Below are 13,059 nucleotides of genomic sequence, written 5' to 3' on the forward strand. Positions count from 1 at the left end.
TTAGGCTTGATTATGCATTTTCATAACACTAATAAACTCACTATTCGTTCCCATACGGTTTTCATATTGTCACCAGTTCACATAATGTCCATACTCACTCAGAAACTCGGAGCAAAATGTTCTCCCTCACACCGTCTCCTTCTTCTCCCAGCTTGCATGGACGAGGCTAGCTAGCACTGATACACAACAGAAAATGGTGTCACCGACGTTTAGTAGGAATTTCCGACTGAAACAGCTCCAAACCAGACTCACTCTGACATTTTGTGCCGATTAACACACGGATAAGTTTCAACAGCAAATTTAAACACTTTCAAACAGCTTACAACTAGCTCTTTACATTGAGTCGCTTTTCTTTTTTCCTTGTCTTGTCTTCTCCCGCCTGAGGATCGTCTCCTTTCTTTCTTCTAGTCCCACCCCCTCGCTCATCTCTGACTGGCATTGATTGACTGATGACAGATTGACACTTGGTTACTCAAATAAACAGAGGAAACGGCATGAGACATTCAAAGGCCGTTAAGAACATGGGACATTTAAGTACCTTCCCAAATAAAGTACCAAATATGGTTTCCTCCATATTAATGCAAACTTATTTCACAACAGCTGTAATTTAACAAACAATATTACAAAATATACTGCATATTTGACTACCTAAACACATGTTTAAAGATACAAAAACTATCATTTTTTAGCAGGGCACGACATTTCCAAGAATTTATCTTCATAAACTTGTTCAATTTCAACAGCCTTTACCGGTAGTTTGACCGGTTTATTGATTATTCTATTGCCAAATATAATGTATTTTGTTTTACATAGATTCTGTGATCATTTGTTAATATCAAACCACTTCTTGAGGGTCTCCTTTTCCTTTGTTTCTTCACCACTGAGTCACTGGAGTCGTTCAGATCCCTTCTTTTCTTTTTTATTAATCTTTAAAATCTCATTGAGACCCAGGGTCTCATTTACAAGAGAGACCTGGAAATTGTTATATATTTACACCAAAGATGCATGGTCCTGGCAGTTAGCCGTGTTTTCAAAATGGCGGAAATGTTTTCTGAATTTCTTTGTTTGTGTGAATGTGTTACAGTCAATATGAGACCTCCTGATTCACCATCTTGTAGGCTATACCTTTTATTTAGTTATTTTTATTTGTGTTAAATTTTTCAGTCAGGCTACTATGGGTAATAGGACGATAATATTCATTAAAAACTGATATTCTTAATTTTCGTCTTTGACAAAACTGTCCTTTGTCCTTTATTTTTAAGGTAATTGTAAAAACATTCTCATTAAAACAGACCAAAGTAATTTAGATAATGAACAATAATCAATGAACAAATATACAAATACAACTAACCAAGCACAAACATTCACACCTCTCTCTTCAACGACTTAACACCTGCTCACATCAACCTGTCCTCTGTCTCATGACTGATGCTGTGGTGATTGATACTAACTATCTGACACCAGGTGGAGCCGTTTATTTGGAAACATTAGCTGGATGGGAGTTCAAATCCAGTCTACACTCAGACCGAAAGCTTATTTTCTGTGAAACCAGTTAGTAGAAGTATGCAGGATTTCCACCTTAACTCCATGTGTCCCTTAGCTCCAGCTCCAGAGTCATATAGTGCTGGTTAAACCAATGACTTGTAACTAGTTCCAGGGAGAATGGAGGCTCTCTGCCTTCCACCTAGCGTCTCTTGGCTGAAAACCATGCCCAGTTCCTCGGCCTGAATCTGGCCCATATACATCAAGTCTGATGTGAAATAATGCATTCACATCTGGACCAATTCAAACAAATAATCCTGAAGCTGTCAGTCAATACTGGAGGGTAAAAGTCATGTGATCGAAGCCTCAGTCCAGACTAGGGCCTCGAGCCAGAGAGTTTGTTGGATCACCTTTGGGGAGGAGGTTTCCTCGATCTTGACATTTGGTAGCAGACATTTTAAGGTACTCATGGGGCGTGGCATTCCTCTGTTTTATCCTGTTTCTCCTTTGTGATTCTCCACGATAAGTCCTCGCCCACTGTGACCTCACTCTTGACTGACCTTAGTGACCTCGGCCCCCGCCTGGCTCTTCTCAGACATCGTCGGCGGAGCCTTAAAATTGCGAACTCCATTGACATTGTTGCGGCGTCGAGCCCCTTCGATCCGGCTGAACTGACTCTGCCGTCCGCAAATTCTTCCCATGATGCCCCTGGACACGGCCGGCGACAGCATCAGCATCACCACAGGCTCCAGGAAGACGTTGCAGGAGCTGGTCAACATGGCGTAGGTCCTCCAGTCGACGCTTTTCTTCAGCGCGAACCCCACGATGTGCGAGGTGTTGTAAGGGGCGTAGCACACCACGAACACGGCGAGGGTGGAGAGGGCGACGGTCAGGACTCTCCTCTTCCCCATCGGAGGTAAATTCGAGCGCCACACCAGGGCGACGCAGCGCAGCGTGCAGAAGGACGTCACGGCCAGCGGCAGGAGGAACAGGACGATGGCCATCTCCAGGCGCAGAGGCAGCAGGATCGCCAGCTGGGCCTCGTCGAAGTTCTCGTAGCAGGCGGTGGTTTGGTCCTGGGTGGAGACGAAGTAAGCCCCGCCCTCGGCCACCAGGGCGATGCTGAGGTGCAGCATCACCAGCGCCCACAGAGCGCCGCTGATGAAGCAGGAGATCCTGGCGCGGCGGTACCTCTTGTAGACGATGGGGAAGGCGATGCTGAGGTAACGGCCGACCGTCACCGCCGTGATGAAGAGGCAGCTGCCGTACAGCGAGGAGAAGAGGAAGAAGCTGTAGATGGGGCAGACGGGCGGAGGCAGCCTCCAGTCCTGGAGCAGCGTCTCCAGAGCCTTGACGGGCAGCCAGACGACCAGCGACAGGTTGGCCACGCACAGGTTGAGGGCATAGACCACGTTGGGCGTGGCGCCGCGCTTACGGGCCTTGCGCACATACACGAAGAGGACGAAGAGGTTGGAGGGAAGGCCGAGCAGGAAGGTGAAGATGTAGACGGACAGAGCGACGCAGTCCTTAACGGTCACATGCATCTCTACGGTTTAGGACATGGACGCCGCCTCCAGGTTACCATGACAGAGACAAAGTTGTCCAACAAATTCATCCAACAAAGTCACAGTCTCAATCAGTCGTTTCTTGTCCGTTGGAAAACCACAGCCTCTTTGAAAGGAAATTAAATCCCAATGTCTAACTTTTCTCCAGGTTGGCGTGACAAAGACACGTCATCCAACAAATTCATCCAACAGTCAGAGTCTCAATCAAATCTTCTGCACGTTCGATCTTGTGTCTTCTCCGTTGGTAAACCGCTGCATCTTCGAAAGGAAACTCAACCCTAACCCCTAACTCTCCTCCAGGTTACCATGACAAAGTCCAACAAATTCGTCCAACAAAGTCAAAGTCTCAATCAAATCTTCTGCACGTTCGATCTTGTGTCTTCTCCGTTGGTAAACTACAGCGTCTTTGAAAGGAAACTTCCTGTCCAGCCGCTCTTCAGTCTGGAGTCTCCACCTGTGTCATGTTCAGAGTCGACAGAGCGTGGACAAACACACACACAAAAAAAAGAGGCGTTGGCCACAATATGCTGATGCATGTGGGCTCGAAGGGGGCGAGGTGCACACGACATCATGACAGAGATGCAGATAAGGAGATGCATCCAGTCAGGCAGAAGGAGGGGGGCATTTAGCCGGCACCAGGTTTTTCGCCTTAATTGCCCTCTCAGCGGAGGGCAACAGACAGGTAGCATCTGGGCCCTTAAGTGAAATGATTCAGAATAATCCAGCGAGTCAGGAAGCACATGGCTCAGCCGGGGCCGTCGACATGAACTGGAGGGCTCGGCTGTAAAGTCATAAAAGTGCTGAGGACGGTCCGAGCTCTGGGAAACAATGACTTGTTTTTATGGTGGAGAATGAGTTCCTTAGTTTGTGTGTGTGTGTGTGACAGAGTGGGTGTGTCACACTAAACGCTGTCGAGTTGAAGAAAATGGAGCAGAAAATCACCGTTGACACGTTGCAGAGGCATTTTATTAGAGCAGAGTGACGGATACCAGGAAACCATCTCCCAGGAAAAAACCTGCACAGGTTCAAAACATGAAAGAGAGTGCAAAACAACCACACACACACTGATATGTAGCCTAATCAATCAGTCAATGAATCAATCGCTCAGTCTTTATTTGTACAGCACTTTTCAAATAATGCAACACAAAGTGGTTTACAGAATAAAAGTCAAGTAATAATAAATAGCCCTAAGACAATAAATGTCAGGCAGTCAGGAAAGATAAGATAATAAAATAATAAAACGCAAGCTGTGTGAAACATGGAATGAAAATGTTAGATATTAAAAATAAATGAATACAATGAAAACCATAAATAAAAGTACGTACAAAAACAACAAACCACTTTTGAGATGATTTGTGGAAGTAACATTTAGTGGGAATTAAATGAAAATAAAAATATTAGAGGGGAAATAATCATAGACTAAAAGGACCAAACATCTTGAAACATATAAAGGAAAATAAAATCCCATAAAAATCAGGGCTTTTGTTTTTAAAAGCCTCACCACTTCCTGTTTCCCGCCTCACATCTTCCCATGAATGTTTGCAAAGTAATGACGACGTATTTACTTTGTTTATTACCTAAAAACCAACATGAACATTAACTCTGATCTCTAACATGGAGACGTTTTAATTTTGAGTTTAATATATTTATATAACTCTGTTTGGATCCAGAAACACTGAAGGTAAAACTGATTTTTTGACGTTATTGATTATATTCTATCTCATTAACTGTAAAAGCTGATGATTAAAAACAGATCTGAGTCTTTAAATCCTGATCAATGACCGATCAATCTGACGACATCATTGCTGAGGCAGGTGAGTTGTTACCTGCTCTGTTGTTTCTTATTTTTAAAATCTGGTTTAAAACGGTGTGTTCACTGTCTGAGTCAGAGTTCATGTCATTAACATGCTGATCAAACAGTGTGACGGCCATTAAAGCTGAGGCTCGATAACAGTAACGACCTCATGCACACACGAACGTGAGCTCAGTTTCTGCTCGATCAATGAAGGGTGATAGAGTCATTTCCTGTTTCAGTATTTCTATATAGGCCATCAAAACCTCAATCAGGTCAGGAGAATGTTTCCTATCACAGTTATTTTTTAAAATCAATCAATAAAATCCAGGAAATTGTCTTGTTTTTTCTTCAATTCAGTTGATTAATTATTGTTTAGTTTGTTTAGGTAAAACCTGCCGATTGTTAAAAACATGAAGCTAAATATAAATATTAAAGGGACAACGAGGAGTTTTGGAAAAGCAAAGTGTTTTCATACTACATTTATGAGCCTCCGCACCGTGAAATTCTTTGACCGGCGCAAGACAGACTCATGTTTTCATTCATCAAGAATTAAAGTCAGAGGTTCAAAGACGATCACATACCGTCGTAGTTCCGACCATAAACGGTGATTCGGCGGCGTTATTCTCATGATTCGCCACGAAACCGAAAGTAAAGATTTCCGCCACCACTAATAATAACAAAATAATGATAGAGACAAAACGATATATTTATCGAGAATGGGCCCATTAACAAGTGTGGGTAGCGGAGATTCATCCACATTAACGTGAGACTTTGTATAACCAAATAGAAACTCCTCGTTGTCCCTTTAAGATTGAACACTCGGACGCCATCTTGTCGTCTTGCCGTCACTGAGCGAGCAGCTGCAGGTTGCTCCGCCCACTGGAGTTCATGAGCGGCACCACCAGCGTTTTCCCGGAGCAGGACGCGGGCGGCAGGTGGCTGCGAGTCTTCAGGCTGCGCTGCTCCAGAGACAGAGCTTCCTGCTTCCTGGACAGATCCTGAAGCATCCGGCTGTGATGGAGCTTCATCTTCTGCAGAGAGAGTCTGACCCGAGAGAGAGGAGCTGTTACTGGTCTATTCTGCTGCTGATGCTTCTGCTACAAACACAGACAGCGCCCCTTTCCCACTATGTGGAACTGCAGCTCATATGACAGACGTAAAGCCCCGCCCCTTTTATACGTTTGCTACAAAAGGAAAAGTCTGCAGGTTTCTATGAACAAACAAGTTTTTCTATTGTTTTCCGATTCATATCTGATTCATACGGTGGCTGAAAAGGTCAAACGCACCGCAAACGGCCAGATGTTGCAAATGCAGAAACGATGCAAAACCAAAAACATAGCACAATGCAACAGAAAAAGCATTTTGCAACATTTTTCTTTCTCATTTGTTTCATGGCTCTGAATCGTTTCTGTGATTGCAGCATTTCTCAGATGCATTTGTGTGTTTTTGGTTTTGCATCATTTCTGTATTTGCAGCATCTGGCCGTTTGCGGCGCGTTTGGCTGTTGCACGAATGATATAAAAAATGTTGCATGGCGACATTCAGACCTAGGAATGATGAGCTGATCTACAGCCATCATTTTAATTCATTTTATTCTACTTTTCTTCTTCCTTTGTTCTGATACATATAGGACTTCAATTGTAAAATGATTTCTTGAAAAAAGGGGTAGACTAGTTTGCTTCTTTGTGGCCCCTTTCATTTAGGAGTTGCATATTTTTTTTTGTATTAAACAGTTTTTATTTCCTTTTTTAAAAGAAACTGAAATAAATAAAGAGACTAGCCTAGAAATCTAGCTGCACCCTAGCGGCAGCAAATATATTTGCTCTAGGTCGGTCTAGAAACGAGCCATAGGAACTTTTTTAGTCTCGAACACCATTTGTGTTGACCAATCACAGCGCTCTATCTGTTTAGAGAGTCGTTGGGCGGGCTTAACGCCATGACGACATACTTGCGACGGTGAAAAACATGACAAGACGATGGCTTTGGCAAAGGAATCGTTTGAATCGGCGTTGGCATCAACTTTGAAAGAATTAAACTTGCCATTTTCTTTAAAAGTTGAGCAAGAAACTGCACTGAAGTCATTCATTTAGAAGAAGGATGTATTTGGTGTTTTGCCGACGGGATATGGGAAAAGTTTAATCTACCAGCTTGCTCCGTCATCCTGCTCTTTGCTCTGATTGGTCGTAGCGCTACCCTATTGGTGCTGAGGCAGTTTGAAAGACAGCCTTCATCCCGCCCCCTGGATTGAGCCGAGGTCTACCGGTCGTTGCCAGACTATAAAGAGACTGAAACTAAAACTAAAACTAAAAACCTCTTTGTTCAGACTCACTGAGCTTCAGCCAGCTTCTGCTTCAGAGCCGTGATGCTGGTCTCCAGCTGATGGACCTCGGAGACGAGGCCGAGCTGAACCTGCAATCAGACAGGAAACAGAGAGAACCAATCAGCACTCGGCACTCTCAGCTTCTGTTTGAACAAACCGCACACCCGCCGGTCCAGAACCTCGTCTCTGCACAGGTCCGCTCCCGGTCGTCCGGTCCGGTTCTCCAGCCGGGTGTGAGCCAGCTTCAGCGAGGCCGTCTTGGCCCGCATGTCGGCGTCCAGGCCCTGGATGTCGTTCTCCATCTCCGTCATCTCGTCCTCGGTCTGCGGACGAACACAGTCACAGCTGCAGGTTCAATCTCCACAAAGACAAAATAAAAAGAGAGAAAAACTCGACCCGACGTCATGATGAACACGACGGATGTCTCACAGTTTTGATCTGCCACTGCAGCTCGTCGCGGGCCTGCTCCTCGTGGTGGTTCCGCTTACGAAGAGCGAACTCTGTGGCTCGACGCTGAGTCTCCAACTCGTTCTGCAGCTGAGGAACAGAAACTCACAACATCAGTAACACACAACAACACTGGAACTGCTGCAGCATGTTCTCTGACAACCTGCAAGGTTCTCTGCAGCAGGAACTAGAGTTTGTGTTTCATTCAGTTTAAGTTGATATTATTATTGTTGAGACTACGGAAGCCCCGAGGGGTCACACACAGTCGTACACTATCATTTTCAAGATGATTTTCTTGAAAGCTCAAAAAAATTAACTTTGTTTTTCTGAGATAACGACATACAGCGCCTTGCAAACATTTAGTCACGTTACAACCACAAACTTCAATATATTTTATTGGGATTGGGCATTTTATTTGTAAAAACACCATGTATCAAATTCCTTCCACTTAACAATTATGTGCTACTTTGTGTTGGTCTGTCACATAAAATCCCAATAAAATACCTTGAAGTCCAAAGTAGAAAAAGAAAATGCGAAACGCTTACTTTAGGCACTCCGACTGAGCCAAGGAATTCTTTAAAAAGCCTTTATTTTATTTAGGGCATATCTCTATTAAAATATATGAGATGCTGACTGGTTTCGACCAGACGGTCTTCGTCAGGGCGTTGACGAAGACCGGTGCCTGAAGTAAGTGTTTCACTTTTCCTTTTCTACTTTGGACTTCTCAACTTCATGAGCACCTGAACAAATTGTCTGGAGTCTAATCCTCACCTGTGAGCACCCGGTAACTCTTTGTTTGTTTGTCGGAAAACACATTGAAGTTTGTGGTTGTAACGTCACAAAATGTGAAAAGTTCAAGGGGTGTGAATACCATCACCATGAAGTTGGTAGCTAATGTAGCGGATGACAAGATCAGACTCAGTAAGATGAAGCTGAAACTTCCTCTTGGATGATGCACAGTCATGTTTATTGTTGATTGATCACTAATCAATATGTTCCTGCTCCTCTGATGTTGCTGCACTGAATGATGAATGATCAATAATTAATTATGATGTTATCTCTAAAACCAAGTTTCATTTCATTAGGGCTTCCGTAGGGGATTATTTGTATTATTAGTATAAATATAAATATAGAGGTGTATTTATTTACATCACACCCACCTGTGCTCTGGTGAGACTCATGTCCTCCCTCCTCTGCTGGGACAGCTGCATGGCGTCCTGGGCCCGGGACACGTTGTACTGGCTGAACTGGATCCACTCCTGGGGGGTGGAGGAGCTGCAGCCGGGACAGAGACAAGGACAGAGACAGGGACAGAAACATGGTCAGTGTTTGAGCTGAGGAAGAGACAGTATAGAGGATTAAAAACATAGAGGTGATGTCTGTGTTTTTACCCCGGGGGGACACGCGTGGGGTTTGTCTTCAGAGAGATCTGAGCAGACTTTATCGTGAGGGACAGACAGGACATGTCGATGTCCAGAGCGTCCATCTTGTTCTGGAGGTCAGAGGTCAGCTGGTGGCGAGCCTCCTGCAGGACGCTGGAGACGAGACGAGACGAAGAAGAGGAGTTCAGAGAGAGAAATCTGTTTTTCTCTTCCTCGTTATGGTCACTGCTGATTTTTGTTTTCTTGTACTTGCTTGTGTGTGTTCTTCATTGACTCAGTATTCTGCTTGTATTGGTCTTCTATGGTTCTTCTATGTATTTCTCATGTGTCTTTTTTACTATTACAACAACCTGCTTGCGGTTAGACCTCAATTAGTCGTGGCTATAATCTGGCATATTTACATTATGTACAATGCTTTTTTTCTAACGATGGAATGAAGAGCAATTAATGAAGTGGGACAAGTAATCGATCTATTTATTATTTGTGGAAAAGGGGTGGGATTCAATGAGCACAGCTTCTTCTCACTCCTTTTCAAATACAGTATGTATGATTATGCTTTTGTGTTTTGGTGTTTTTTTTGGTTCTTCAACTTGTCTATGTTATTTACTGTACATATGAAGGAACAAACTGAAATTGTGCCCTATTTTGTTTTACATGCTTGAAATAAATATATATATATATTTAAAGGGACAACGAGGAGTTTTGGAAAAGCGAAGCGTTTTCACACTACTATTTATGAGCCTCCGCGTGCACCGTAGAATTCTTCGACCGGCGCAAGACAGACTCATGTTTTCATTCATCAAGAATTAAAGTCAGAGGTTGGAAGACGATCACATACCGTCGTAGTTCCGACCATAAACGGCGATTCTGCTGCGTTATTCTCATGACTCGCCACGAAACCGAAAGTAAGGAAACGCTGGTCGGCTCGCCCAGCATTTCCACCATTAATTAAAATAACAATATAACGATAGAGACAAAACAATATATTTATCGAAAAAGGAGCCATTAACAAGTGTGGGTAGCGGAGATTCATCCACATTAACGTGAGACTTTTTTTATAACCAAATAGAAACTCCTCGTTGTCCCTTTAAAAAAGTCCATTAATATGCACTGTCCCTGATCTAAATAAATAATGAATGAATAAATAAATAAATAAAATTTAAAATATAAAAATTTAAAAATCCACAGGAGCAGGAACAGGAAGTGGTTCAGTGTCTCACCACAGCTGCTCGAAGGCCTTGTCGACGTGCTGCTGCAGAACCTGCTGCACCCGACCGATCAGCTGCACCTCCTTCTTCAGCTGCTCGTCCACCGGGTCCGAGACCAGCTCGGCTCCCCGCCGGCCCTCCCTCAGCGTCACGCACTCGGTGTTGACCTCCAGAGGAAGGACGGTGGCGGCCAGCGCCTGCTCCGTCTGCTCTTTGGACTGAGCCGAGAACACACACACACACACACACAGCAGTACGGTGGCCGGGAGGGGCCAACCAACATTACAAAATGTTAAACACTTTAACAAAGCTTAATGGGACAAGTTTACATTTTGGAAAACATTTTTATATATCATAAAACAAAATGATGTTACCATAAGACATTTACAAGTCCTGAAACACCTCTACATTTCAGAAAACAACTTAACAAGACACAAAACACTTTTACAAGTCCTGAAAAAAATGTACAAATGTCATCAACGGGAAAAGGGAAAGCACCAAATCCAGGGTTAACCCAGAAGTGATAACGAGAGTTGCCGATGTCAGTTGTTGTTGTCGTCAAATGAGTTCATGGTGATGTTTTGCTGTTTTTTTATATTATAGAGAGAATTACTCCTCTACAAAAACCATATTTGAGCAACCAGATCAGATCACAACGATCGCTGTCCATCGGGTCGCCATGAACTCAATTAGCAACAACAACAACTTGAATTGGTCGCTGCCGTTATCAGTTCTGGGTCGAAATGTTTTGTTTCGTGTCTTATTAAGTTGTTTTCTGAAATGTAAATGTGTTATGGTAATGTCAATTTTCTTTTATGATCTGTAAAAATGTTTTCCAAAATAAAAAAATTGTCTCACATTATGTAATTTTGGTTTGCACCTCCAGATCTCAGGTTAATCCACAAAATACACAGCGTACAGGTGTAGAAGTAAATCTGTGTAATGTGTGAACGTAAAGTATACAGTAAATCACCAGCGTCAGAGCCTCCATCTCTTCATCCACTTTCTGTGCGCAGGTTTCCAACACGTCCCTCCACCGAGAAACATCCAGGACCCGGTCTCTCAGCCTGCGGGAGGTGTCGCTCTCGTCCCAGCTCGTCTGCGAAATAACAGAGACAGAGTTGATGAAGACGCCTCAGGTGGAGGATGAAGATGAAGATGAAGATGAAGTGTGGAGGTGAGGTGATAATAACAGGCCGGCAGCATCCATCCATCCACCTTGCAGTTGGTCTCGTTGCGTAGCGACCTCCCATCTTGTCGGATCACTCTGGAAACCAGCTGTTCGTGCTGAGCCGTGGCCGACAGCTGCTGGTTGTTGCTGCTCCACTCCGGCACGCTGAGGCGAAGGCCGGGCTTGGCAGGAAGAGCAGACATCCTACAGCTGAGGGCGATAGGTGAAGGTTTCATCGCTGTATTCTTTCAAGCACTGTTATATACAGAGCCTTGCAAAAGTATTCATACCCCATGAACTTTTCCACATTTTTTCACATTACAAACACAAACTTAAAGGTGTTTTATTTGGGATTTGATGTGATAAACCAACACAAAGTAGCACATCATTGTGCTGAGTTCACGGAGTATGAATACTTTTGCAAGGCGCTGCTTTTCAATGACTTTGTAGTTTCACACCAGCAGAGCTGGAACAGACTCATTTAATAACCTGAGAAACGTACTTTTGACTTCCAGGGCACTTGACAAAGTTCTGCTCTTGTTTGAGATACTGTAAATTAAACTTATCTTTATCTTTAGGAGGACCACTTGACAAACCAGGTTTTTTTTGTTTGTTTCTCCTGCACATTTGCTTTATCTACTGTATACTTTGTATGTTTTTTGATGTTGTATATATCATGTGCTAATAAAAATGCAATACTTAATTTTACTTTTTAGGTATTTTTTACTTGTGTGTCTTATCTTGTTAATCTTGTGTTACCAATAACATAGACTATACAGTTCATATATATTTAATAAGAGGTTTAGGTGCAGCACTTTAACTTACTGTAATGAGCTCTTAAAAGTCTGTGAGGCGTTCAGGGACACAGAACTCCTACAGACATAAAGAACACGATTCTTGTAACTTGGAAAAAAAGAAGAGAAAAAAAAGCAGTAGCCTACATTTACAACCAGATTAGAATCACCGTTAACGTAAATGGTATTTGTCGAAGAAAAGTCGTTATTTAGTTCGTTCTCTAACCGGATTAAAGCTGAATAATAAACAAACATCACGACGTTCACTTTAAATCTCATCTCGCATCGATACATTTTTTACTCACCAGAGTTCTAGAACGTTCGGACAATTCGGTGCCTCGGTGGCGGACGGAGCGTGCAACTCACTGCAGGTTTATCTGACTGGACTGGACCAGGTCTCCCATGGCAACAGAAACTCCGGCCGTCTCCAGGCAACGAACGAACCGACTGAAACTTCTCTTTAATAATTCAAACTCTCGGGGGAACGTTTTATGTCGTCACCGGCCACCGAGAAGGAGCCGTTAAAAAGCCGTTACAGACAGTTAGATACAACAGTTAGCATGAAAAACAAAACTTTATATCTTTAATTTTTTAATGTTAGGTTAACATTTTATCCAATATTGTTAACCTGAGAGAACTTTCTTGAGGTAGTTCCCTCATTCAAGCCGTTATTATGAAATGTTTGTCTCGCAGTTTTGTCATTTTTCAACATTTTATTTTTTTTAATCTCTTCTGCTGAATTGTTATATTTCTTTCATTTTATCATTTTACTTATATTATTACTAACTGATGGACAAACAGTCCTCCCTAGGTGATAAATGAAATAGCCTATCTAATGAAGTTTTGGTAAATTTTCCAGTTTAAAGGGACAACGAGGAGTTTCTATTTGGTTATA

The 13,059-nt window shown here is 43.0% G+C and overlaps 2 protein-coding genes across 2 annotated transcripts; both read right to left on the bottom strand.

Annotated features, from left to right (window-relative positions):
- Positions 1-2,027: 2,027 nt before the first annotated feature.
- Positions 2,028-3,047, bottom strand: LOC146977915 (free fatty acid receptor 3-like). Its single transcript, XM_085790296.1, has one exon. The coding sequence runs from the start codon at positions 3,024-3,026 to the stop codon at positions 2,028-2,030; it is 999 nt and encodes a 332-aa protein (XP_085646422.1). The 5' UTR covers positions 3,027-3,047.
- Positions 3,048-5,655: 2,608 nt separating this feature from the next.
- Positions 5,656-12,494, bottom strand: tekt2 (tektin 2). The gene is made up of 10 exons (XM_085790297.1): positions 12,470-12,494; positions 11,418-11,580; positions 11,173-11,298; positions 10,212-10,417; positions 9,001-9,144; positions 8,770-8,884; positions 7,592-7,699; positions 7,342-7,485; positions 7,172-7,251; positions 5,656-5,886 (listed from the first exon to the last, which is right to left on the bottom strand). The coding sequence occupies exons 2-10, from the start codon at positions 11,571-11,573 to the stop codon at positions 5,688-5,690; spliced, it is 1,278 nt and encodes a 425-aa protein (XP_085646423.1). The 5' UTR covers positions 11,574-11,580; positions 12,470-12,494; the 3' UTR covers positions 5,656-5,687.
- Positions 12,495-13,059: the final 565 nt, after the last annotated feature.

Source organism: Trachurus japonicus, chromosome 11 (assembly GCF_045865225.1).
Source record: "Trachurus japonicus isolate A0001 chromosome 11, Traja_1.0".
Taxonomy (NCBI): Eukaryota; Metazoa; Chordata; class Actinopteri; order Carangiformes; family Carangidae; genus Trachurus; species Trachurus japonicus.

What these genes read in the sequence shown, in the direction of transcription:
- LOC146977915 (XM_085790296.1), bottom strand. Translation starts at nt 3,026, where the DNA reads ATGCATGTGACCGTTAAGGACTGCGTCGCTCTGTCCGTCTACATCTTC.
- tekt2 (XM_085790297.1), bottom strand. Translation starts at nt 11,573, where the DNA reads ATGTCTGCTCTTCCTGCCAAGCCCGGCCTTCGCCTCAGCGTGCCGGAG. An exon ending in CCCACGCGTGTCCCCCCGGG is followed by an intron (nt 8,885 to 9,000) that starts GTAAAAACACAG and finishes TCCCGGCTGCAG; the next exon opens with CTCCTCCACCCCCCAGGAGT. An exon ending in CAGAAGCTGGCTGAAGCTCA is followed by an intron (nt 5,887 to 7,171) that starts GTGAGTCTGAAC and finishes CTCTCGGGTCAG; the next exon opens with ACTCTCTCTGCAGAAGATGA.